General features: G+C 42.0%; 1 protein-coding gene across 1 annotated transcript; it reads right to left on the reverse strand.

The window, feature by feature from the left end:
* Positions 1–1,551: 1,551 nt before the first annotated feature.
* CHAF1A (chromatin assembly factor 1 subunit A) lies at positions 1,552–24,768 on the reverse strand. The gene is made up of 15 exons (XM_044998691.1): positions 24,621–24,768; positions 23,891–23,941; positions 22,837–23,651; positions 19,596–19,652; positions 17,084–17,325; positions 16,439–16,499; positions 15,243–15,311; positions 14,419–14,645; positions 13,436–13,604; positions 13,130–13,210; positions 12,818–12,910; positions 11,108–11,366; positions 9,983–10,470; positions 5,947–6,037; positions 1,552–2,763 (listed from the first exon to the last, which is right to left on the reverse strand). Exons 1-15 carry the CDS (start codon positions 24,625–24,627, stop codon positions 2,660–2,662), a joined length of 2,814 nt encoding a protein of 937 aa, XP_044854626.1. The 5' UTR covers positions 24,628–24,768; the 3' UTR covers positions 1,552–2,659.
* Between the last annotated feature and the right edge of the window lie 1,043 nt (positions 24,769–25,811).

The following is a 25,811-nucleotide window of genomic DNA, read 5'->3' on the forward strand; positions in this document are numbered from 1 at the left end:
GGCAAAGCTGCCAATGGCAGCCTAGAAAAACTGCCACAATACAACTGAACGGAGGGGTCTACCCCAACACCAACTAAAAAGCAAATAATGCACCTCTAACTTAAAGCCCCGATTCTAGGAGAAAGCTGTAAGTGGGGAAATACATTGCAGAAGTAGCACTGGGTAGAGCCTGTTCAATGCCTCTCTCCCTGCAAATTAGAGAAGAGGAAAAAAATAGTTGCTACTTTCCTAGATTATACATATAAACCAAGGGAATTTGCATGCTCCTAGCATAGGACTAAATACTAACCCAAAATGCAGGAGGGAAAGGATTTAACCTGCAGCTTAAGTGGTGCATCCAGCATAAGCTGAGTGAGACATGAGTACTACATTAATTTCACTAAGCCTGTTAAAAATGGAGAGGCCTAAACATACAGATGGGGTAGAGTTGAAGAACTTAGTCATTTAGCTAGTCCGGACAATTTCATGCTTAAGTTCTTCTGCAGAAGAACTTGACACAGTGGTAGTGATGGCAGTGGCCATGGCTATAAAGAAAAGGTGTGCACATTTGATATACTTTTTCCTTAGTATAGATTATAACCCACTGTGTCCTTAGTTGTAGTATGTTTCCTAAAGGCTTCACTTTCCCTCCACTAGAGTCTGATAGTCCCATCCCAACTGCAGAGTTAGGAGTAAAATGGTAAGAAAAGAAAAAATAATTTAAGGTCTTTCACTGAAGGTTAAAATGAGAGGGGGAAGAGAGTACAGGTTAACTGATCCACTAGGCAGAAGTGGGTCTTAAGTGGACAGATGAGGCTGGCCTTTGAGTTCAAGATCATACCCTGCATAGGGATGACCTAGAAGAAGGCTACTGTGAGGTCATCTCCAGAAAGCTAACTTTTTAAAATGTAACTTGAAGCCATCACAGGGGTATAGCTGATGGCAACAGGATATCTCCCTCTGCCCTCAAGGAAACAGGCAGTGTAACTGGAAGTCCCATCAGAAAAGAGCTACAAGATTATCTGAATGCTGGACCATGCTTTCCAGTGAGTTAATTCTTTATGAAAGAGGCAATTTGATCAGTCTGTAAATACATACACAGGGCAAAGATGACCAGATTAGCCCTTCTAGCACTGGTTGACAAATTGAAACTGAAAATAATACATGGTTAACATTCTCCATTACTCAAGTGTCTTTTTACACAGATCTGCCAGTTCAAGTTACTGGGAATCAATGCAGGAATTACTGGAAGAAATTCTAGTTTGTTTTGGAGGAGCTTAGACTAGAAGGATCTAACGGTCCCTTTTAGCCATTAGAAAAAAAAATCTATGAAGCCTGTGTAGTCAATGACAAGTAGGTAGTCTGGCAGAAATCAAGCAAAAAAACCTGTATGCAGAGTCAAATTATCCCTCCTATACTTTGGAGATTGCCAGAGTATACGTTTACCCACCTACCTAGAGTCAACATATTATAGCTCTGACTTTCAAATTGCAATCAGATCATGAGATGCATAGAGCCTGAAAGTTTACATTGCTAGCACATAAATTTAGATAAGCTGAGTCCCTTAGATCTACACTCAGCTCCCACTGAAGTTGTATATGCAAAAAAAATGCATACATCACTGATTGAATCCTTCCAAGCCTATACATAATCAGTAAACAATGTCACTATACACAAACCAAAGAAAATATTTCTACTGATAACTGAAGAAAAATGCTGCTTGAGAACTTTAGAGTTTGATTTAAGGACATTTACTTTGTATATTTTGACATGTTGACAATGTGTTTTAACCATTAAAGCTTTAATGTTTTGAATCTGTGTCATTAAATAATTCTGTTCCCCCATAAATTTCCCACAATTGTGAGCACTTAAATTGATAATTAAAAATATTGAAAAATTGCTTAAAACCCACAATTTTGCACAACTGAAGATTTAAACTAGTAAAGATTAAATAAACAATCAAAATGATAAAATCAAATTCTGCCAAGCCTAATTATATAGATAATCAGGGGTTTAAAACAAAATCTGTATGTCAGACACTTCAGTCTCTTCACCCGGATTCAGCTGTTTTCAGCCTATACCAGTGTGTCTCAACCTTTTTGATGCCAGGGGCCAACTTGCTGCCTTCCTAGTGTCAGGGACCAGTGCCAGCCCATGGACCAGTCATTGAGAAACACTGGCCTATATCACCTCACATACATTCTCTCCCTTCCCTGCACAGAACAGTCATCGCTGGTAGTATCCCTAGAGGAAGGCAGACCAGAAACAGGACAAAATAATGGTAGCAAATTCAAATATAATTGTACATATCGCCATTTATGCCTCAAAAGCCATGCTACACTGAATTATGAACAGACTGCAATGCCCACAGACAAGTCTTAAGCTTACGTTTGCAAGATCACACAGCTAACTTTGCTTAGCGAGCACAAGTTAGATACTTTCATACAAAATATCAATTTCAATAATGCTTTATTAAAGACAGATTAATATGCAATATTTTTAGCTAAAAATATTAAAACTAAAATTTTCAAGCTTTCATCTGTTCTGCTTTAGACCAAAGTGCTGTCTTCTCTTTACAAGAAATATGGAATACTTTCAAGTATCTTGTACAAAGATACACAAGTTTTAAAAAATCCTAAAAATTCTACATACATACAGAGGGGTTAGTAGGTGTTAAGTATCAAACTGTGTTCGATGGACCAACTGCAATAGCTGCCTGCACGGGGACAATCTCCATTGCACCATCTGATTTTGAAGTAGTTTCAGCAATTGCAGATGTAGAATCTGTGAAGTAGAAAAATGTTTTACACTTTCATGACTAATACAGTGCAACTCAGCACCTGCAATATATCCTCATTAAAGAAATGTAGTTAGTGTTAAAGGCTCTGGTTGATGCCTGGTCTACACTTGGGGGAGGGAAATTGATCTAAATTACGCATACTAGCTGACGTCGACATACTTAGATCGACTTACCGTGGTGAGTCGACTGCTGCTGCTCTCCCGTCGACTCTGCCCACGCCTCACGGAGGTGGAGTACAGGAGTTGACGGGAGAGCGCTCGGGGGTTGATTTATCATGTCTAGACTCGAAGTGATCAATCGACCCCTACCAGATCAGTCGCTGCCCGCCAATCCAGTGGGTAGTGTAGACATAACCCTGAAGACTTGGAGTTGTCTACTCAAAGTATGCATGATTGGTACAAGCCCATGTAGACACTTTTCAGTGGCTGATTTTAGATTACAGTTAAATCAAAGGACAAACTTAGCCAAAATAAATTCTGTTTATATCTAAAATGGTCATCCACAGTCTTTTGCACTGATTTACTTTTTTAAAAAATCACTGTCAAACCAGTTCAAGTTTGGTGTTTAGATAAGTCCTTAGAGGAAAACCTGAACAGAAAGAGCCCTATTCTCAGCACAAGAGGGTAGAGTCTTTAAGTTGCTCTGTGTTTTTGGGACTGCAAAGAATTTTGCTGTGCATTTCAAATAATGCACACAATTTTATCTTAAGAGATCTAATGTTTAAAAATATTGTCTATTAAGCAACAGAAAAAAGGGGAGGATGGTACCATGACAGTTCCAGCTGGTACAGAGAACAGAGATGACTCAAAGGGGTGGCAGGTTTCAGAGTGGTAGCTGTGTTAGTCTGTATCAGCAAAAACAACGAGGAATCCTTGTGGCACTTTAGAGACTAACAAATGTATTTGGGCATAAGCTTTCGTGGTCTAGAACCCACTTCATCAGATGCATGGAGTGGAAAATAAAAGGGACACCATCGTAGGACCTAACCACATCAGCCACACCATCAGGGGCTCGTTCACCTGCACATCTACCCATGTGATATATGCCAACATGTGTCAGCAATGCCCCTCTGCCATGTACATTGGCCAAACCGAACAGTCTACGCAAAAGAATAAATGGACACAAATCTGACATCAGAAATTACAAGATTCAAAAACCAGTAGGAGAACACTTCAACCTCACTGGTCACTCAGTAACAGAATTTGAAACCGCAGAACTGGAATTAATCTGAAAACTGGACACCAGCAAATTAGGCCTGAATAAAGACAGTGTGGATGGGTCATTACAAAACCTAATTTTATCATATTAATGTCCCCCTACTGTTACTCATTCCTTGTCAACTGTTTGAAATGGGCCATCCTCATTACTACTACAAAAGTGATTTTTCCTCCCTTGGTATTCTACTGCTAATTGAATTGTTCCCCCCCTCCACCGCCACTTGGTAAGGCAACTCCCATCTTTTCATGTACTGTGTATATACACCTGCTACTGTATTTTCCACTCTATGCATCTGATGAAGTGGGTTCTAGCCCACAAAAGCTTATGTCCAAATACATTTGTTAGTGTCTAAGGTGCCACAAGGACTCCTTGTTTTTTCAAAGGAGTGGGACATTTTAATATCCTCTCTGTCTATGGAACGTAGGATCAAGGAACGTTGTTCACCCCACATCTGTACCAGGTAACTTCTACAGTGGGACTCTGCAGAGACAGTCTTACAAAGATGAGCTCCATTGCAGAAGTCAGTAGGGAACTGAAGGCTCTGACAACTGTGTAAGGGACAGCTGTAGTATTGTTTTGTACTAAAGTGACCAGCAGAGAAATACTTAATGCAATTAGCTTCAGGGTTCAGATAAAACCCCAGCGAGAGGAAAGGAGCAGTTCCATTCCCTCAGCTACTATTTCAGGCTGCAAATATTGCATTGACTCATACTCTTAAGGTCCTTTTCACAACAAGATCTAAAAAAAGAAGCTTGTGAATGATTACTTAGATTCTGGAGCAGAATTATGCGGCAAGGATTGGATTTCTCATCTGTGAAACAGGAGCCCTGCTTATTACCTAGCCCCATTTCCACTGGGGGAACACCACAGAGAGGGTGCATGTGTGTGTATGTGAAATGCTTTACAAAACCAGGTAGATAAGGGTCCTGCAGCAAAAGCATACGCAACCTTAGAGAGATTCTTGTGTGAACAGTTTGCACTTCTGAACATGCAGGAGGCTAGGCATTCACAGTTCTCAGCAAGCATAGCACCTTCTGCAGGTGGTGTATTGTCAGGGTTTCATTTGTTCTGGAGGGGAGGGAGAACAGTGTGTTTTATCTACCAGTATAAATCAGTGATAATTAGCTTGGCAGCCATAAACAACTCAAGCAATTTGTGTAAGTGCAAAGTGTTTCCAGACTCCTCTTGTCATATCCTCACCCAACCCTGACTTTTTTTTTTTTTTTTGGTGCGCAGAGGTCACTTTTTCCTCCTGGCACAAGGAGTGATTATAATCCAGATGACTGACCAAAGCGCTGAGCAGGGTAGGAAAGAGGAGGTCCATCTTAGTACTGACTGGAATGGGAGATCTGCAGTAGTATTGTAGCAATGTTGATCGCAGGCTCTTAGACAAGGTGGGTGAGGAAATCTCTTTTATTGGACCAACTTCTGTTGAGGAAAAAGAAACTTCCAAGCTACATAGAACTCTTCTTCAGACAACAGCTCTGGGAAGCTCGAAAGCTTCTCTTTCATCAACAGAAGTTGGACCAATACAAGACATTACCTCACGCACCTTGTCTCTGAAATGGCAGGAGTGGTTAGAGGAGGGAGTCGGATGGAGCACTGGTAAGGTCTGCTGGTCCAGGACCTATTAAGTGGTGTGGGGAAGAGTCATTGAAGAGCAGGCAGCAAAACCCTCATCCAAGGTTAGGACAACTTGGCATCTGGGAGCAAAGAGCAAATGTGGACTGGGGAGGATGACAGCAGCACTAACAGATGAGGTGTCAATGGTAGGTGTTATGCAAAATGAACTAGGGCAGGTGGAAATAATGGTGGGAAGAACTGCAATGGTGTTAGCGGTATGTCCTGTTCACATTCTGCTGAATTTACTAGCCATTTAAGCAGTGTTTCACTGTGTGGCTCCTGGGAGCAGATCTGTCAAGAGCCATTTGTCAGAAATCATTTCTCACCTTTCCCTGGGTGTACGTCCACAATCATGCAGTCATCTTCCTCCTCTTCTTCAGTGTCGGCCTGGAACCCATCCATTTCCACAGCTTCAGCCTTTAAATAAATCAAAAAAGCTGCACCAGAGGTAGTAGCAACTAAGTCTGCCAGTGACTGTTAAACATGCAAAATGATCAGAACAAGTTCTCCAGTGGATTAGGCAGCACAGAAAGGAATTCAAGCCTTTCTATAGTAAGCATTTTTATAGTGCTTTCAGGATATCCTGAACAAAGTTGGGCTTAGCGTTCCCCAGGGATGAACTAATCTGACTTCACACAGCTTGGACCCCTTGACAAAAGTCAGCATCTATATTACTATGTCAGATTTCCTGCTACACAAGTTGCTGTATCAAAACACTGCTTGCTAAAACATAGGGGCTATTCTTCATTGCCTTTTGTGTAAGGTACAAACTGTTTACACTGAGCGGAAACAGGCTCTCAAAACTTTGTTCTGAAAGGGAAGTTTCACTTTTATTTTTAAATTAAAACATTTTAAAAGTTTCTTCTTGCTTTTAATAGGGAATCATACTTGGTAAATTATCATTTTCCTACCAAAATTTCCCCTTCAGGATTTGTTTTTCAGTGTTTAAAAGGAACTAATTTTCCCTTTTTTATGGAACAGTAATGGGAACAGTGGTGACTGCTGCTTTTCAGCCCAAGGGAGCACAAGAGTGGCATTAAAGGAATTGAGGGATGTTGTGCTTACTCCACAGTGAATTGCTTCTATTATTTTTCCTGGATTTAGAGAGAAAAACCTAGATTCCCAGCTAGGTTCTCCCACACCACTCAGATTAAAGTATGCCTTACCTTAAAACAGTTAGTTTTAAGATGTTTGATAATATCCGTCATGTTTTAATTTAAAGCTATGCATTAATCAAGATTGTTTGTTCACATGTGCACTGGTTCTCAGTTATAGTAGTGACTTTCTTTTGCTCTGCAACTTAAGAGCACCAGAATCTGGAAGCCAGATCCAGAAAGCATGGTGGAATATCATGATAGCAGAAGGATGACTAGGTAAGAAGATGGAAAAGAAAACAGCTTATTGAAAGGTATTTTCACTGAGAGATGGCTGCATGGAGCCAAACAATCTAATTTTGATTTCTCCCACAAGCACCCTCCCTCCCTATCTGAGGGGAGGAACAATAAGACAGAGAGTGGCAGTTGACTTGAAGGCACTAAGGCAAATATTCTTTCTGAAAGCTTTCTGCACCTTAGACTCAGACTCTAAGGTCAGAAGGGACCATTATGATCATCTAGTCTGACCTCCTGCACAACGCAGGCCACCGAATTCTACCCATCCACTTCTATAACAAACCCCTAACCTATGTCTGAGTTATTGAAGACTTCAAATTGTGGTTTGAAGACCTCAAGCTGCAGAGAATCCTCCAGCAAGCGACTCATGCCCCACGCTGCAGAGGAAGGCGAAAAACCTCCAAGGCCTCTGCCAATCTGCCCTGGAGGAAAATTCCTTCCCGACCCCAAATATGGCGATCAGTTAAACCCTGAACATGTGGGCAAGACTCACCTGCCAGCACCCAGGAAAGAATTCTCTGCAGTAACTCAGATCCTGTCTCATCTAACATCCCATCACAGACCACTGGGCACACTTACCTGCTGATAATCAAAGATTAATTGCCAAAATTAGGCTATCCCATCATACCATCCCTTCCATAAACTTATCAAGCTTAGTCTTAAAGCCAGATATGTCTTTTGCCCCCACTACTCCCCCTGGAAGGCTGTTCCAGAACTTCACTCCTCTAATGGTTAGAAACCTTCGTCTGATTTCAAGTCTAAACTTCCTAGTGTCCAGTTTATACCCATTTGTTCTTGTGTCCACATTGGTACTAAGCTTAAATAATTCCTCTCCCTCCCTGATATTAATCCCTCTGATATATTTATAAAGAGCAATCATATCCCCTCTCAACCTTCTTTTGGTTAGGCTAAACAAGCCAAGTCTCCTTTCATAAGACAGGTTTTCCATTCCTCGGATCATCCTAGTAGCCTGTTGTTCCAAACTGCACTGTGTCCCTAGTATTGAGTTCTACTTTAAGAAGTTGCCTTTAGCAGCATCCAGAGCTTTAGAGGGTCTGTAGAATAATGCTGTTTACCAGTACCCTCTGTCTCCTCCTCCTTCCCTTCCTCTTGCAGGAGGATCATGGCCCATAGTTAACTGCTTGAGTGAATACCAAGCAGAGGTTTTAGGTTCTGCCTTACTCAGTGTGTAGGCCAATCAATAGCCAGATGGAACTCTGGGGGCAGGAACAGCTTCAGTGCAAGCCTCCAAAATGGTGTTACTCAGCAGCTTCACATGCAGGAGGAAGAGAAAAAGGCCCAACACGCTAAGAGTAAAGAGCTTCAGTCACAGCTTCTCTCCCCAAGCTTGCGGACACAGGGACAAGAAATGCATGCAGTCTGCTGAGCAAAGTTCTACCTCTGTTCCATTCTGTGCTTAGGCAAGCCCTTAACAATCTTTAACTCCCTCTTTATTGCCCCAGACTCAGAGCAGAAACTCTGGCAGCTGGGAAGATAATTAAGATACAAAGAAGTTAAAGCCCTGGTTGTGGCTTTAATGAACACAATCTTTTCTAGCTTTTAACTGGACTTACAAATAGACATTACTAAAGTATGCAGTGTTGGTGTAGTCCTGTTAGTCCCAGGATATGAGAGGGACAAAGGTGGGTAATATCTTTTATTGGAGACAAGCTTTCAAGCTTACACAGAGCTCTTCTTCAGGTCTGGGAAACTTACTCAAAGTGTCACAGCTAAATACAAGATGGAATAGATTGTTTAGCCTAAGTAGTTAACACATTTCAAGGGACCATTCAGAGTGAAGTGGCCCATTAATACCCCTTCAGTCATAGGGATGAAAGGAAAGGGGGTTCTTAGTGGGTTATAGATTATTATAAGCAGCCATAAATCCAGTGTCTTTTCAGTCCATGATTTTTAGTATTAGTGCATTTATTAATTTAAGCTTCGAGGCTTGTCTGTTGAAAGTGTTGTGCGGGTTTCCTTTGAGGACTGAGAGGTCAGATATAGTGATCGCTTACAGGTGATATGTTTTTTTTTTTTATCATTTTCCTATGAGAGTTTATTCAAGAGCATAGTGATTGTCTAGTTTCACCCACATAGTTAATAATAATTGCAAGCATAGTTAATAATTGCAGCATTTACTACACGAGATGAGGTACACCACGTGTTATGAGAGGACCCATGCATCTTGAAAGTGAAATTTAAGAGCAATGTGACAGCTGAAATTCTGATTAAAAGCTGCAATTACACTGAGAAGCAGGGAAGAGAGCAGAAGGAAACATGTAGCCTAAAACTAGAGCACATTATAAGCACTCAGTTTTGCCTCATGTTTCATGTTGTACTCTAGGACTTTCTAAGCTTACTAAGTCGTCTTGACAGTTACCTTGGTGTGTATATTTTGCCGATCTACAGTGCTATGAGGCCTTACAAGCAACAGTTAAGGATTTAGTCCACAGGTACTCACAGCTTATGTTCAATACATATAAGCAACAGAGAGCAAGAGGTGAGAGGAGTGAGTCAAGGCTAGGCAGCAAGGAAGATACCTGACAGTGACAGAATGCACCGTTTCGCATGCATATAGGATGAGAACTGCAGTATAAGCAGGATTAGCTAGGTGTTCAGAAAGCATTTGTGGTTGGGAGGTGATCATTACCCACATAGGGGAAAGTGGAGGGACAGAAAGAAAAGTTGCCAATATTTTAAATCAGACTTCTAATTTTCAAGTTGAATAGGAACTCCAAAGCAGCGTCTTACCTATTCAAATTAATGTATCAGCTTCTGCTCTCTCGTCACCCCATACCACAAGGGATTCATTGCAATGAAATTCATGACACTATTCTCCTCGGCAAAACCAGCGTTTTGCCATCTATAGGGAGATCCATGCTTGCCTAGTTAGATCAGCACTATTTTATGTTAATGGTTCTCATCCCCTTCTGAGTTACATAAAGTTAGAATGTTCTTAAAAGGAACTCACCTGTTCTGCATCCCTAGGTTTTTTCATGAACTTGGTGATAGACATGCTTCCTGTTGACTTCCTCTTTGCTGAAACTGGAGTGGTTTGTATCACTGTCACTCCTGGTACACTGCTATTGTCCTCCTTGGCTGCAGAAAGGAGTGGCGTGATGTAGTTCCACTGACAAGGAACAGGAAGGTGCTCTTGGTCAAAGCTTTTCAGCACCTCTGAGTGGACATACCAACACATCCTATATTCAGGTCTCTTCTCATACACAGAGTTCTCTGAAATAATTCGCTTTAGTCTGGCTTTGGAAGGGATAGCAGAGTCCTCGTTGACTGGAGTCTGCGGGCGGGAAGTGTTGGGACTTGTAGGACTAGCATCACTAATATCTGGGGCAAGGGCCGCTTCACTGAACAGTCCTTGGCGGCAACAATCCTGGAATTCCTGGATGATCACTTTACTTCCATTGACATTCCCATGGAGCAGCGGAAGCAGTTGTCCCAGGACTAGAGAGAGAAAGACGATTGCATGTATGTTTTTTAAGGCAAGCTGGTATATGGTATACCAGGATAAGTCACTGACTCACTGATATAAACTAAGCAGTCGTTACCAAAAAACCCACACACAAGGGTTGTGGTCACTCGAAGTACCTGGGGAAAGCACTTTGCTTAAAGGAATTTTGGAATGCAAGCAGTGCAACAGCCCAGTATGGTGGTATACCCACCATTTTACAGAGAGAAAAAGTATTGTTAAACTTAAATAAATCAGTATCAATTGGGAATAGAACCCAGGAGTCCAACTCCATCTCCTGCTCTAGCCCTCCCTCCGTTTTCATGGTATTAGCATCCTTTCTGTTAACTAGTTCTGCCTCTATAGCATTAATCATCAATAGAGAGTCAATGAATAGTATATAGGGATATAATCAAATTCAGATTTCAGATGGAACATAGTTAGAACTACCCAGCATGGAAAAGTTTCCACCAAGTTCACGTGCAAATATTTCTGACTTCACACTAGTCATTTAACACTATTCATTATTTTAAACAAACTTAGATTGGATACGTGAGGGGTTTCCTCACAGGCGACATCTGATTTACTGCTACACAGGAGAAATCACAAAGGTTTGGCCCTTCCCAGTCTTACTTTGCTGGTCTTTTGTCCTTTTTTTGCTAGTCTTCTGCATCTGCTCTTCCTCAGCAACAGATGAATCCAGAATACAAACTGCAAACTGCTGAAGCACCTTTAGGTCTGCATCTGCACTGCTTTTGCTTTCTTCTGTTTCCCAGATGCAGCCAATCTTCACAGCCTGAAGAACATGGAACCTCTTCCCCTTGGCTATCAGTTCATCCCACTCCTTTGCTTTCAGCTTCTGACGAACTTTTTGATTCTCTGGATCATGCTCCTGAAAGTCAAGAAAAGCCTCTGACTAATTCCAGAAAAACTGAAATTCCCTCACTTCTGCTTCATAGTGTGTTCAGAGCTATGAGAAATCAGAAGTATGCGGTACAATGTTTGAAAGAAATACTTTGGAAAGGAAGCTATCAAATTAATGGACCCATACAGTGCTGAGAAATAGTATTGTCACAGCTTTACAGTAAAAGTGCCAGAAAACCCACTATTATCAATCTCTCATGGCCAGCTGGTGATTCCCTAAATATCTAGCTGTCACAGAGCTTGTCATCCATGAATCACACAGGCAGGAAATATCCCCATTTACAGATGGAGAACTGAGGCACGGGGAGGGGATGTAAATCAAAGTTACACAGTACGGCAGTGGCAGAGCTGAGCCTAGAACACTGGTTTCTTGAGTCCCATATCCATTGAGAAACACTGCCTCAACATAGTTTTCAAAATAGCAACTCTTCTAAAAGTGTGTGTGTGTCAAAATCAAATGCTAGATGGGAAGCCCTGTCATCCTTACTCTCGAGAATGGGATTTCAGCCCATTCCTGATGAATGCCTCTTTATAAACTGTTTAGAAGTGAAGCTTCCAAGTGTAGGGTCACCCTGTTGTAGAAGCTTTCCCAGGATGTTACACATTTTCCCTGAGACCAGCAGGCTAAAGCACTAAAGTGGCCATTATCAGCTGCTTATTTCCTCTCTTTTGGCTGGAATATTCCTAGATGTAGGGTTTTCACTCAGAGGAGATAACATCCTGACATTCCGTTTTAAGTTGCCCATTCAGCAAAGTTTGTCATCCTTTGGGTCTGATGGAAATTCTAACTCACCCTCTTCATCCTGGGCATAAGCTTACAATCAGCATTGTCTTTCACTACAGCATTACATGTATTTCAAATGCTCCTCTAATTACCACTCACTATACAAATGTGCTATTATAGAGTGGGAGAAATCATTATATGCTATTGGTAACTCCTTCTCCTAGCTCAACCTTCCTCTACTCCACTCACCATAGAAGAGCTTTCTTGGATTTTCATATGGCCATACAACATATTAAACTGATACAACATGTTGTTACAAAGAGGGATGTAAGTGAATAAAACTGCCTCTGTCCAATGTTGTTCTCCCCTGCTTGGATCAAAATGCTGCAGTATACACCTATCTGGAAGTGCAAAGACACTGATATGCTAACTGACTATAGAGTGTGCTAGTATTAAAGGCTGAAGTATACATTTCATGCACGTGTTAAACAGATAAGCAGACCTGTCCTATTCCAAGCAGGCTGCCTCTCCTCTACCAACTAGCAAAGCATGCAGTTTGCACCAATGAGAACAGTGCCCAAGTCTTTAGGAGTTTGAGCCAACACAGCAGCGCCTTCCTGAAAGGTATGCAACTTATTACACAGTACATTTGGGAAACAAGGAAATTGAGGCCCACAGTCACTCAATTCACTTACTTCTGTCACTCCTTCATCCTCAGATAGGTACCCATGGGGTACAAAAAAGCCATCATCATCATCTTCATCTTCTCCTCCCTCGTCATCATCATCCTGAAGATATAAGTTAACTTTACTAGAAACTGCACTTTATAAGTCACCTAGCAAGAGTTTCAAAAAGCAGCAAGAATCCAGACGTGAACAGTCTCAGAAAAGAGTGTCATCTGTCTGGTTTGAGACTAACAACAACAAAGCTTCAGTCCACTATGACAGCCATGTTTCTTTTGAATCATCTCCATAACTTTAAGGCTGGCTAGCACAGGAAATCCTCACCCCTTCACTGTGAGAGAGAGATTCTCCTGGTTCTTCCTCTTCCCACTCTTCATCACTATCTATCTCATAGTCGAGCAGTTTCTGTAATGAGAAATGTCCACATGTCACCAGTCAGTCAGCGAACTCAGAGAGCAGTGTAAGAGTTCATGCACCAATTCAAACAGCAGCAAGAGGGAATAAACGACAACTGGTCTGTGAAATGCAAGAGAAGAACGCATGGGTATTTGGACACAAGGTCTGCTTCAGAATTGAAAGAAAGCAATCAGTAAGGCATGGGTAATACCACGCTGATTGTGAAATGCTTACATTGTCCTTTGACCAGGGATTCCTGGGATGAATGACGGTGGTTTTCTTATTCCATGTGCCCCAGTATGCAGGTCGATGATTCTCAGAAAACTGTAGGAGCTTCATCCTGCCAAATTTCTTCCTTTCAGGAACATTGTCCATTTTGCAGCTATCCACTATCACCACATCACTGTTGAAACAAACACAGCCCTCAGTGGTTTCATACTCCACCGCTACTCAGATAGAAACTACAGACATCAATTAAAGGTCTGAGAGACCCTCTTCAGTTCAGCAATCTCAAACAATTCTAGAGTGTTTGAATTAACTACACATCACCATCCGCTTGCAAGGACAAAGCTTCTATCCCGGCCAGGGTCCCTCCCTAAATAAACAACACCAACCTGTGTGTGATAGCAACTCTGTTTTATCTATCTGATGGCATCTTTTTTTTTTTTTTAAAGCCATGTTATTTAGGCTATGTCTACACTGCGAACCTTACAACAGGGCGGCTGTGCCACTGCAGCTGCGCCTTTGTAAGGTTTGCAGTGTAGCCATTCATCATCACCAGGAGAGACCTTTCCAGTGACAAAATAAAACCACTTCCAATGAGGGGTGGTAGCTTCGCTGTCCACACCAGTGCTTTTTGTCATTAAATCTTTTGTCGTTCCAGGGGGTGTTTTTTCATACCCCTGAGCGACAAAAGTTTTGATGCAAGTGCCAGTGTAGACAAAACCCTAGATGAAGCGAACAGAGAGCTCCCTTTCTGCACTGGACACTGTTAAAGTGCAAGACACCCTGCGGAGAAGGATTTGTGAGCTTGTGTATGGAATCAAGGAAATCTGCATCACAATACATTGCTTCCTGTGGTGACGAAGCTCATACAGGACTATTTTAAAAGAAAACCCTCCCTTTTTTGTGATCACTGTTGTTGGTGCAAACCATGTTCCAACACTGGTTTCACAGTTGGTATGTAAGTGAACAGCAACCCCAAGCCCCAGACTAACCTGTTGACTACGTCAGCACTGCGGTAACAGACAATGGTAGGTCCAGTTTTATGTGGCTTGCGGCACTTTAGTTCTTCCAAGAAAGAAATGTCATTATTCTGAGCTTGTAGGAGCTGATCTAACTGATCTGAGAGGTCCTGATCAAAGACAACACGACAGAGTGGAGCCAGGACCATGTTCTCTTTAATTTCAAAGGGAGCAAATTTCCCACAGGAGCCAGCAAGGGTCTGAAATTAAAAGTATGTTTAGAAATGTTAAAGTCTGAATCCATCAGCATCTGAAAAACAGCAGCACTAGCCTATTTGAGTTAAATCTAAAATCTTGATACTTCAAGAGATGCTAGGATCAGGGGTAGTCAATTATTGTTTGGCCAAGGCATAGTCAAGATCCAGACTCCAAAGAAAAATAATAAAAAAAAATAATGATAATAAATAAAAACATTTTGGGGTCTATTCAAAAGCGTCTGGTGGTCAGTATTTAGACTACGGTCTGCCTATTGACTACCCCTGGATTACATACTTCCTACTTGTGAGTTCAGCAGAATCCCTTGAGGAGAATTAAAGTCTTGCAATCATTCCTGGAACAGCTATTAATGAAGTCATGGATTTTAGTATAACTGGCAAGAAGTATGATCTCTACTGTAAGAGATTACAATTCTGTCCCTCACAGCATCAGCCATAAAGTTTTCAACTGTCTAACCACAGATGCACAGCCATCACTTTTTAAAATAAATTAGGATGCATGTCGTTAACAGAACTAGTGTGTTGGTTCAGAAGATAGTAAATGAGGCAGAGAAATAAAGAAAATGATTAGCAATAACCAACCTTGGGGGCTTGTGGAGTCTTTGGTTTCTGAAAGAACCTGGTGATTTCTGCCTTCTGTGCATTAATGCGCTGGAATTAGAGGGTTGAAATACATGTTATCAACTTGTTAAATGAACATTAATATGGCCCAGTCTTTAACAGGGGTTACACTCTTTAGCTCACTAAAGTCCAAGATGAGGTATGGAGTGAGGGGTTTGGTCTTTTTGCTCAGCTCCTGTAATACAATGAAACATTAACAAAAAAGTTGTTGCTTTCTGTGAAACACCTAGTACAAATTTGGACACCAATAGTGATCAACAACAAATGAATGTAGTACTATTGCCTTGTCCTGTGTTGGAATCCTGTAACTGAACACAACAAAACAAGTGGGCAGGCTAAGGAGGCTAGGTGTTCGGATAAGGGGTTGCTCCAGTTCTCTTTTCTCCTGCTTTACATTCATCACTTGAGTGCCAGTGTCGGAATCTGAGTGGGAAGAACGTGCTTTGGTGGAGGGCTTGTACTGTTATCCTGCTCAGAGGATGGGTTATGAGAGCTTTGGATGGAAGATCCGTCAAAAGCCCATCACAATATCCTCTCAGCAAGTACATGAGTTGCTCCCCAATGACTTTTGGAAGGATTTACATATTGCCACTGTTCCCCATTTCTAGCCCAGAGTCCTGAAAGGTCAGAATTTCCATACTGGCCCAGATACTCCTTCACAAACAAGAATGAGAAGGCCAACTCCTCCATGCTGCAGCATGATTTGTGAGCATTGTCGAAAGCGGCAAGTTCCACAAGGATTTATGGACAGGGCAGCAGCTTGACAGAACAGAACAGAGAAAGCTTTTATATTTTTGGGGGAGAGGAAGGTGGAGATGAACAAGTATGAACAAAGGCAACAGCACTCATGGGAGCAATGGACAGAGGTGTACCAAGCCATCATTGGTGGAGTAGTGCAATAAGACTAGATTGAATATGTAGCACTTTGAATAAGAACACAAGAAGTTTAAATTTGATGCAACGGAGGAGAGCAAATGGAGAGATTCAGAGAGTGGGATAGAGGGGATATTAGAAGCCATGTTCTGGATGATCTAGCAAGGGTAATGTGGGTGTCAGGGTGATCAAGGACACTAGCAGTCTCCAATTCCAATACAAGATCCTAGATAGAAAGCATCAGAGGGACTGCAAGACTCCAAAATAAAGCAAGAAATTTTTACCTTTTCCTCCTCTTTTAACCGTTTCTCCTCCTCTTTCTTCCTTTTCTCTTCAAGTTTTGCCCTTTAAAATATAAAGTTAATTTAAGGAGTTACCACACAAGTCATTAAGGTGACAGTATTTATTATTTGTAGAGCCTAGGAGCTCCAGTCATGGACCAAGACCCATTGTACAAATGGAACAAAAGGACAGTCCATTCATTTGATCAAAACCAGCAAGAATGTGGAACAAAAGACTATTCATGTCTTCTGCACTGGAAGTTTATATGTTCAACCACGTCTACACTACTAGTTATCCATTTTCAACTCCCTCCAACACCCAGAAGAGGGATTTGTGGTTGTAACATAAAAACACTTTTTTTAAAAAAAGAGAAGTTCCCCAGCCATGACATGAAGAGGAAAAACCTCAGGTGAAGCACGAAACCTCTTTTCGGCCATTTCAAAGTAGGAGCTCAGTTTATCATCCGCATTCAAGAAGAAAATTCTTAAGACTAAGGGCAGGTCCACACAGTTAAAATTGGTACTAAAACTATTTAGACACAGATAGTTAAATCAGCACAACCCCTTTAATGCTGATTGTTATACTGCTTTAAAGGTGCTTATAGAAATAAGCTATGCCAATATAAGTTACAGATACAAATCACTTACTCTAAAGCTTCCTGTCTCTCCTTGCGTTTTTCCTCCTTCACTCGTAACTTCTCAGCCTTTTCCTTTTCATCTTTTTCCTTTTTCTCTCTCCTTTCCTTCTCTTTCAGTTCTTTCTCTTCCTCCTTCTTCTTCTTTGCCTCTTCCTTGGCCCGCTCTTTTGCGGCTTTTGCCTCTTCTTTCAGCCTCTCTTTTTCCTCCTTTTCTGCTTGCAACTTCTGCAGCTTATCTGCACGTTCTTGATCCTAGTTGCCAAACAGTTCAATAAATGTCCCTGTCATGCATGTTATGCAGCTATGTATCAAAAGAATAGATAAGCACAACTGTTCGTGCTGTTGGGTTACTGGTGTAAGTTCTTGCACTGAGTGTTTAGCCTGTGACCTGGTTTTGTTTCAGGTTACCAGCGAGGAGGAAGAGACAGAGGATTTACGAACTGTCATTAGTTGCCTGGGCAAGCTAAGCCATTCTGTGAAACTGGTCCTCAAACACCTGTTGATGAATGGGTTTGGCTCCCTCTCTCCTCCTCAATGGACCTGTCAGTTGTACAGTGTTTTAATCATGTTCTACATACTGAAGGAAGTGTGTGTTATATTTTGTTGTATGTTTTAATTATTAAGTCTGAGAATACATATTTGTTTATAGAAATTTAAGTATACAGGAGAAAGACTTTTCTAGATTTGATTATGGTAGTTTTTAAAGATATTTGGGGAAATACATACACTATTACGTATTGCATTTTAATGTTCTTATTTTCATTTATGGCTGCCTACTGTTAGAGATTCCTAATGTGAAAACCCAATTAGAAATCACTTTCATATCCAGATGGAGTTTCTGAAGGAGACCCTAAAAACATGATGAACACCACCAATTGCATTATGCAGATATTTTATTTCCTATATAACTCTAAAAGCAAGGAGACATTTTTACTGGTGCATCAGTTCATTTAAACTAATTTGACACCTTGGGTTGCTATGATAATTTAAGTAGTATTATGGAAGGAGTAGGGAAGGCAAAGACAAGTGATGTTAGAACTTACATTATAATATCTTGAGGCAAGCTGAGCTATTTTTCTCAGTTGCAGCATCTACTGAAATATTCTGAGGTTGTGTTATGTTTAGTACAGCAATAGATCCCAAGATAGCCCCAATTTTGATGGCACTACATGCACGTGCTATATCTGGGAGCTAAGGAAATCTGTACTCAGACATCCAAACGCCCCATACTGTCAGTTTCTAGCTTCTGTCTACTGAGTTCACATTTCAGGCCTCCAGCAGATGCCTGTATTTACCAAGCAAAGCTTACGCTGCACAGATATCTGCAACAGAAGTCTGACAAGCTGATACAAAATTATGTCTATGGCAGCAATCCTATAAAGAATGTGTTCATAAGAACTTCGTTGACTGCTAGAAAGAAAGACTCAATCCTCTGGAGATTTATCAGCCGATGTGGCTTTGTAAGTTGTCTAGATAACAGCAAACCTTTATACATAAATAAATAGCAAGAGCAGTGCACTAGAGAGGCTTTCACTTAGCCTAATCAAATGTTTGAAAGTAAGAGTATGTACTCTCACATTCCATATATACAACAGATTGTTGGCACAAAGTATGTTGCATATAAAAAGCCAAGATTTTTAAGTCTGTCCCAAATTGTATCTAAACTACAATGTTAATGTAGCTTATATGAAACATGGACAGGCAACAATTAGATCCTGTAACCAAGTTACTGAGAGAATATGGTAGGTGCTTATAAGTGATGCTTGTTTTAGTAGCTTCTGGCAAAATGCCAGTCTAGTTCCATCATGCAACAAAGTAAATCTTTGATGCAAATTATGCATAAAAGTCTATTTAATCAGAGGCTTTATATTAGCACTTCATTACAGGAAAGAGTGGTATGGAAGTGATATTACATGATAGGATCATAACACTACAAGGGAGTGGCTGACCAGCAGCTTTCTAATGGATATAGGATGCAGCTCACAAATGCTGCCTGCAGCAGTATCTGCCAGCTCATCCAGCAAGTCTCATTGTCAGATTTTTTTATTTTTTTTTTCTTATGGAAACTGGACACCATATTTGTAGCTGTCAAGAAAAGAGGAAGAATGTTGAAGGAGGCGGCCCTAGACCAAAGGTTCTTCAGGATTTCCAAGCTGTTTGGCAGAAATGCATGACAAGAGAGTATATCTATATAGTCAGTTAAAAAGTTTGAAGAAAATAAAGAATCCTTCTCAGCATTTCTGAAGTCAGTGGGAAACATACCTTTTTTTTTTTTAATTCATATCATAGTACACATCACACAGGAGATAAGCAAAGCTACTACTCATGCATTAGGCAATTTCAGGACAAACCAAGAACTTTTAACTGCATGCATAAAGATTCCACATTCCTCAATTAGAAGAACTGGAGAAGCCGGAAGAGAGGTGTTAAAGTGGACCAAAAGGAAACACAAAAGGCTTTGCTTACTATTCAATGCAAAAAGCACAGCAGGTAAACTTTCTATGTCAGTGAAAATGCCTTACTCTTTGCAATCTCAGCTTCTCCTTCTCCGCAGAACTTTTCAGGAATTTCTGATACACCTGAAATTAGAAGACACAGATGTTTTTAGATTCATATTGTCTACATCATTCTCAGTATCAATTCCTAGACCACTTTCTCCAGAAGAGCTCAACCAAAACTTGCTGTAATTTTAGACATCCAACAGCATGTTTGATAGGTTAAATATTCCTACAGATTAGGAAGCAGGTTTCAACTCTTTATTCCTAGCCAATCTGACTGATTTACCAAGCATGTATTTATAAGAATTTATTGCAAACTGAAGCGTACGCTATACTACTACTCTGCATACTTTAGCATTAGTATATTATTCTCTAATGTACCATCGCCATGGTATATTTAGAAAACCAAAATATGTTTTTATTTTCTGTATATATAAAAGAGCAGAAGTCAATCACAAAGCCACTAGAAATCACTAAAACATAACAAGGGGAGCCAAAGCTGTAGCAAAGTTAGATCCTACTGACTGCCAATATTTTACTCTAGCATGCCACTGATTTGTGCCATGATGTTGGACCCTTATTACCCAAATAAAAGGAGTATAACCAAGCAATGGTCCTGCACTCAGCCTTGTATAAGAAAGGACACAGTCCCTGCCACAAGGTCCTTTGGGTCAGTAAAGCCATATTGACATTTTTTCTTTTTAATTTAATGCAACTTTGTAAAGAAGCCAATACCAGGACACACAGAACAGACACTGTAGTATGTGCTGTTTTTCCCATTTTTGGCAAAAGCTCCATTAAATTAAAATACCAATGATATGACATTTTACCTTATTTTGAAGTGTGTGGAATGCAGGTTACCCCCCTCCGAAAATCCTTTATTTCACCTGGCAGTTGTGGCAAGATTTCCAAGTGGAGCTTTAGTTTAAAAACAGTGGTTTATCACCATATTATGCCAAAAGCCAAGCACATTTACCCTATAATGCTATACTGGCAGTACTTCATGCTTGTTACAAGTATGGTAACAGACAAGCTTATAGTGCTAGATAAGAGCATATTGTCAATTCAGGGATCAAGATCATAAGTGTAACTAGGCCTGGAAGGATTACATTTTTATTGATAAGCATCAATTTCACTGTACACAAAATATTTCCATTTATAATCAAAATTTACAATTAGGAAAAGAAAGAAATGCTGCTTAAGAACTTAAGAGATAGTCTATTTTTTGTCAGGGTCCAAATTTCTTGGTCAATGTATAGTTAAGGTCCAGATTCCAGAGAAAGTTTAAAAAAGATTTCAGGATCCATTCAAAATATATCTGGCGGTCCAGATTTGGCCCACCTACTGACTACCTCTGAAATTTAAGGATATTTACATAACATTCCCCATTTGTGTTTTAATAGTTATTAAGTTATCCTCCCCTAATTTCCACAACTGTGAACATGTAAATGGATAAAAAACATAAGTTCTTTAAAAACCTGATATCCATCAAAATTATAAAAAAATCAAAAATTTAATTCTGCCAAACCTACTTGTAACTTACCTCAATAACTGTTTTTTCCCCCTTGCTAAAAACACAAGCCACTGATGCAACAGAAATTAGAAATGGAAAAGATGCCAACATACATGAAGGCCAAACCCCAGCCAATGCATAATAGTACTCTGCAGTACACTTTAGTTTTTGTTTTTTTTCCCCAGGCTAGTCATGATCTCCCCAGTAATTGAGCTTCCACTACCTCACTTGGGAAGCTATTCCATAGTCTAATTCATCAATAAGTTTCTAGTATTAGACTATGAGCTATTTAATTGTATCCTTTGTATCCCCTAAATAATTTCTCTCCATTCTCAGTGTTTACACCTTTCGGTTGCATGTGTGTCCCCGCCCCCCCTCCCTCAATCAGTTGGCCAAGCTACACATTTTGCTCACAATCTTTCTTCATAGCGCAGTACGCACAGCCTAGCCCTGAACCTCTTTATTAGAAAAAGAATTACAAAATTAAGTGGTAGCTAGAACTAAACAAATACACAGACCAGACAGTCTACTACCAAACTTTTGCACAGAAGGAGATGGCAGTGCTCAAAGCATAGTTACAAGGTCTGTTCTGGTTCAGCAATATTAAGCATCAGGTCTTTGTGTTTCATGCAAGAGAAACTCCCACTTTACATCTCAGTTGATAGGCTTTTCTGGAATCTATTCACCTCAACTTTATTCAAACCATTTGATTAATTGTTTGAGTACTATTCGCGCAGATTGCAGTTTCAAAAACCAAGCTCCCCTCTCAGTGCACTGCCAAAAATCATGGTGCTGCAAAGGTTCTAACAATCACTAGAACAGAAGTCTGAGTTGAAATTAATTCAATAAGTGCATAAAATTAACACACACGAAGCTACCATGAAGCTTAGTGTAGATGTATATTTACTATTATATTCCACTCTTGATGCTGTTGGTCAGTCAGCACCATGTGCCTCAAATAGTTTTATACTAATGCTTTAGGGAAAAACGTCAAGCAATGGATAACTGCACATGATCAGATGGTGTATATTTTAACAAGATGGCTGACAGCACAAGATTTGCACACCAGTTTTAAGAGATGCAGAAAAGTAGTCTGAGTTGCCCTCTTCCCACCCCCACACAGCACATGGATTTGTAGTTATAGTGTTTTGAAATAAGGCTTGCAGTTTGAGCATTTTCTATCCTTCAAGGAATTTTACATAAATATTACTTTTAACAAAAAAAAAGGCAGTATTTTGCACACTTGATCAGCTTCTTCCACAACCTAAAACAATCTTTTTTATATATATATAGGAGGACTTTCAATTCCAACAGCTTCATAAAAGGTAAGATTTTAAAATGTCCTACAAAGAATTATCTTTGAACTCTGCTGTTTACCCACATATTATACCCAGGTGTAAAGTCACTGGCTTCATGACTAAGTTATGAAAATATACCTGTAATAACATTAAAATATACAGCTTAAGATGCACTGATTATGCACATTATTTTAACTACTCATTTTAGAAGTAGTTAAGAATCCAGCTCTCTGCCTTAGAAGAGTCAACATTTGAGAATCTTGCTCACTATAAGAGTGATGAGCTTCTTGCAAAAGTATATCAACTTACAATACTTTTCAGAACCCCTGCCATTTCAAGTCGTTAAAGGTCATGGAAAAACAAAGGGATTTAAAAATGCTAGGATAGATTTTGTGGTGGGAGACTATGCTAGCTACATGCAAATGAAACAAACATTTAAAAACAAAAAACCAACCTTCCGAACAGGTATTGAAGCAGCTAAAGGACTAGTATCACTCCTGTTCTGTGGGATACGCTGTGCCTCAGGTGAGCTGGTAGAAGAGGGGGAGCTAAATGAGGAATTAGTAAGTATAGAGTCTCCTTCAGGAGAAGATTCCATTGTCTCACTTTCTGAGGTCATACTTCCTTCCAAAGACACAACATGGGGAGATCTCACAGTCATAATATCCTCCAGAACTACTACAGGCATCTTCCCCTCAAATATAACACCCTTGAGTTCACTCTCATTCTCCAAATTATTACACTGTGTATTTGATAATTCAGAACAGGATTTGGTTACATCTATTGAGTCTTCATCCTTATTTGCAGTAGCGTCACAAGGTGGATTGGTATCCATTGAAACATCCACTTGGGCATTCTGAACAGGCTTTAATGGAGTTGACTGGTTTGTATCTTCTATCATACCATTAGTTGTCTCTACAGAGGAAGATGCTTCTGAATTTAATTTACTGTGGTCTAGGCCATCACTTAGTGTGTGGTTAGAGTCCTCTGTCAAGTCAAATATGAGTACAGTTTCTCTCATGTTATTTTTCATGTTTTTCTGTACAAAGTTATCTAACGGACCCTTTCCGTTAACAAGTTTGGGAGTGAACTGCATTTCAGAATCCAACTGGCAGTCATTCTCCATATTGTCCAAGGATCCATGTGACAGATCTAGATTGGAATCTTTATTTTGACCAACATCTTGTGAGCTCTTTGCTTTCTTGACTTCCATTCCTGTGTCATATTTCTCCTTTGGTACAGGATTCAAACGCTTGAAAGGCAACCGTGCTGAAATAGTAAGATTTCATTACTTTAGTAAAATCATACAAATCAGCAGGGGAGAAACTAAAATTGAGAAAGTTCATGGGTTCTTAAAAGTACAAGAAATCCTTTATTGGCTCATAGGTGAAGTTACTACATATACCGAACATGATTGGTTTAACAAATCTATGCAACATTTAATGTATGCTATTTTAGAAAGCAAGTTGGGTCAGGAACAAGTCTCCAACCCTCTTCCAGAAAGTTACCTTGTACTAGCTTCCTTGTGGGAATAACTGGTTTGTCTCTGCACTCCATGGCTGTAAGTAGAAAACAAACACACATGTATGTTTAGCTCACATTTCTTACAGATTCAGGAAATATTAGTGTTACGATGTCCTCTATCATCAGCTGCATTTTCTGCTGGATAGAGGAATACGATCTCCTGGTACTAATCACAAGTGGAGAAGGGCAACCAGGCCAGCCTCAAAAGGATGAATATTGGAGGGCAGAGGTTTTACAGGGCCAGACGCTGCTGACAATTGGAAATTCAACCTTCTCCCCAGACCGTGGGGAAGGCGAGTAAGATGGGCCAGGTGGCCTCTGGAGCAGCCCGACTCTGGCAAAGGGGCAAGTGGGGTGAGGGGACGACCCTCGACCAGGGCCTGTAGCCCCTCAGAGGGGAACCACCGCCTGCCTTTCCCAGGCAGGACTATTGGCGCGACGTGTTGACCCCCCCATCATCCAGGCTGCGCCACGGCGGGCGCATCGGACCCTTGCACCCGAGGCTCTCCGGGCGCTCTGCAGGGGTGGTCGCGCCCCCAATTTACAGCGGAGGGGGGGGCCCAAGGCCCCAGAGCCGGGAACAGACCCCAGCGCTCCCGACCCACCCACCGGCCTTGTGAGGGGAGCTGGGTGCCGTCCCCGGGGGCGCCCCTCAGCCCCGGGCTCCTTCCCCCGCCACGGCCCCGCTCCCCCTCGGCCCGGCCCGGCCCGTACCTGCCATACCCCGGCCGCGGAGCGCGGCCCTGGCTCCTCCCCCGGCGGCCGCAAGGACCGGGGCGCGCCAGCTTCTCCCGCTCGTATTTGGCGGGAGCCTCGGCGGCTCCAGGCTTCGCCGCGCTGATAGGCCCAGCGAGCCCCATGTGACCTCGGCCCCGCGAAGCCTCGCGAGAAGCCACCCCCCACAGCCGGCTCCAGGAGGAGGGGGAGGCCCGGGACTGCCGCCTATTGGCTGGAGGAGACCGCGCGCCATTGGTGCAAAGAGCTGCCACCGCGCCATGCCCGGCTGGTGATTGGCTGAGGCACCCACGGTTGGGTTAGGGCTGTGGGGTTGGACAGGTGAGGGTCTCGTGCTGTGCAGGTGGGGCTCTGCTGCTCGCTTCTTGTGCAATGGGCCCTAGCCAGCGTGTGACTGTGACTCTGCTGCTCCCCCTGGGTGTGCCCCCCAGTGCCATCGCTCTGAGTGTGCAATCAGCCCTGCTCCCCCTGGGTGTGACCCCCAGTGCCATCACTCTGAGTGTGCAATCAGCCCTGCTCCCCCTGGGTGTGACCCCCAGTGCCATCACTCTGTGCGTGCAATCAGCCCTGCTTCCCCTGGGTGTGACCCCCAGTGCCATCACTCTGAGTGTGCAATCAGCCCTGCTCCCCCTGGGTGTGACCCCCAGTGCCATCACTCTGAGTGTGCAATCAGCCCTGCTTCCCCTGGGTGTGACCCCCAGTGCCATCACTCTGCGCGTGCAATCAGCCCTGCTTCCCCTGGGTGTGACCCCCAGTGCCATCACTCTGCGCGTGCAATGAGCCCTGCTTCCCCTGGGTGTGCCCTTGCTGGGGCCCTGCTCCCCCTGGGTGTGACCCCCAGTGCCATCACTCTGAGTGTGCAATCAGCCCTGCTCCCCCTGGATGTGACCCCCAGTGCCATCACTCTGAGTGTGCAATCAGCCCTGCTTCCCCTGGATGTGACCCCCAGTGCCATCACTCTGAGTGTGCAATCAGCCCTGCTTCCCCTGGGTGTGACCCCCAGTGCCATCACTCTGCTCGTGCAATCTGCCCTGCTCCCCCTGGGTGTGCCCTTGCCAGGGCCCTGCTCCCCCTGGGTGTGACCCCCAGTGCCATCACTCTGGGTGTGCAATCAGCCCTGCTTCCCCTGGGAGTGCAAGAGGCCTTCCTCCTGCAGCGTGCAGTGAGTCC

The sequence above is a fragment of the Mauremys mutica genome, chromosome 24 (assembly GCF_020497125.1).
Source record: "Mauremys mutica isolate MM-2020 ecotype Southern chromosome 24, ASM2049712v1, whole genome shotgun sequence".
NCBI lineage: Eukaryota > Metazoa > Chordata > Testudines > Geoemydidae > Mauremys > Mauremys mutica.

Coding starts and splice junctions, on each gene's coding strand:
- CHAF1A (XM_044998691.1), bottom strand. Junction 23,652..23,890: donor CACAAGGAAGCTAGTACAAG/GTAACTTTCTGG, acceptor TTACTATTTCAG/CACGGTTGCCTTTCAAGCGT. Junction 19,653..22,836: donor CTTCAATACCTGTTCGGAAG/GTTGGTTTTTTG, acceptor TTCTAATTTCAG/GTGTATCAGAAATTCCTGAA.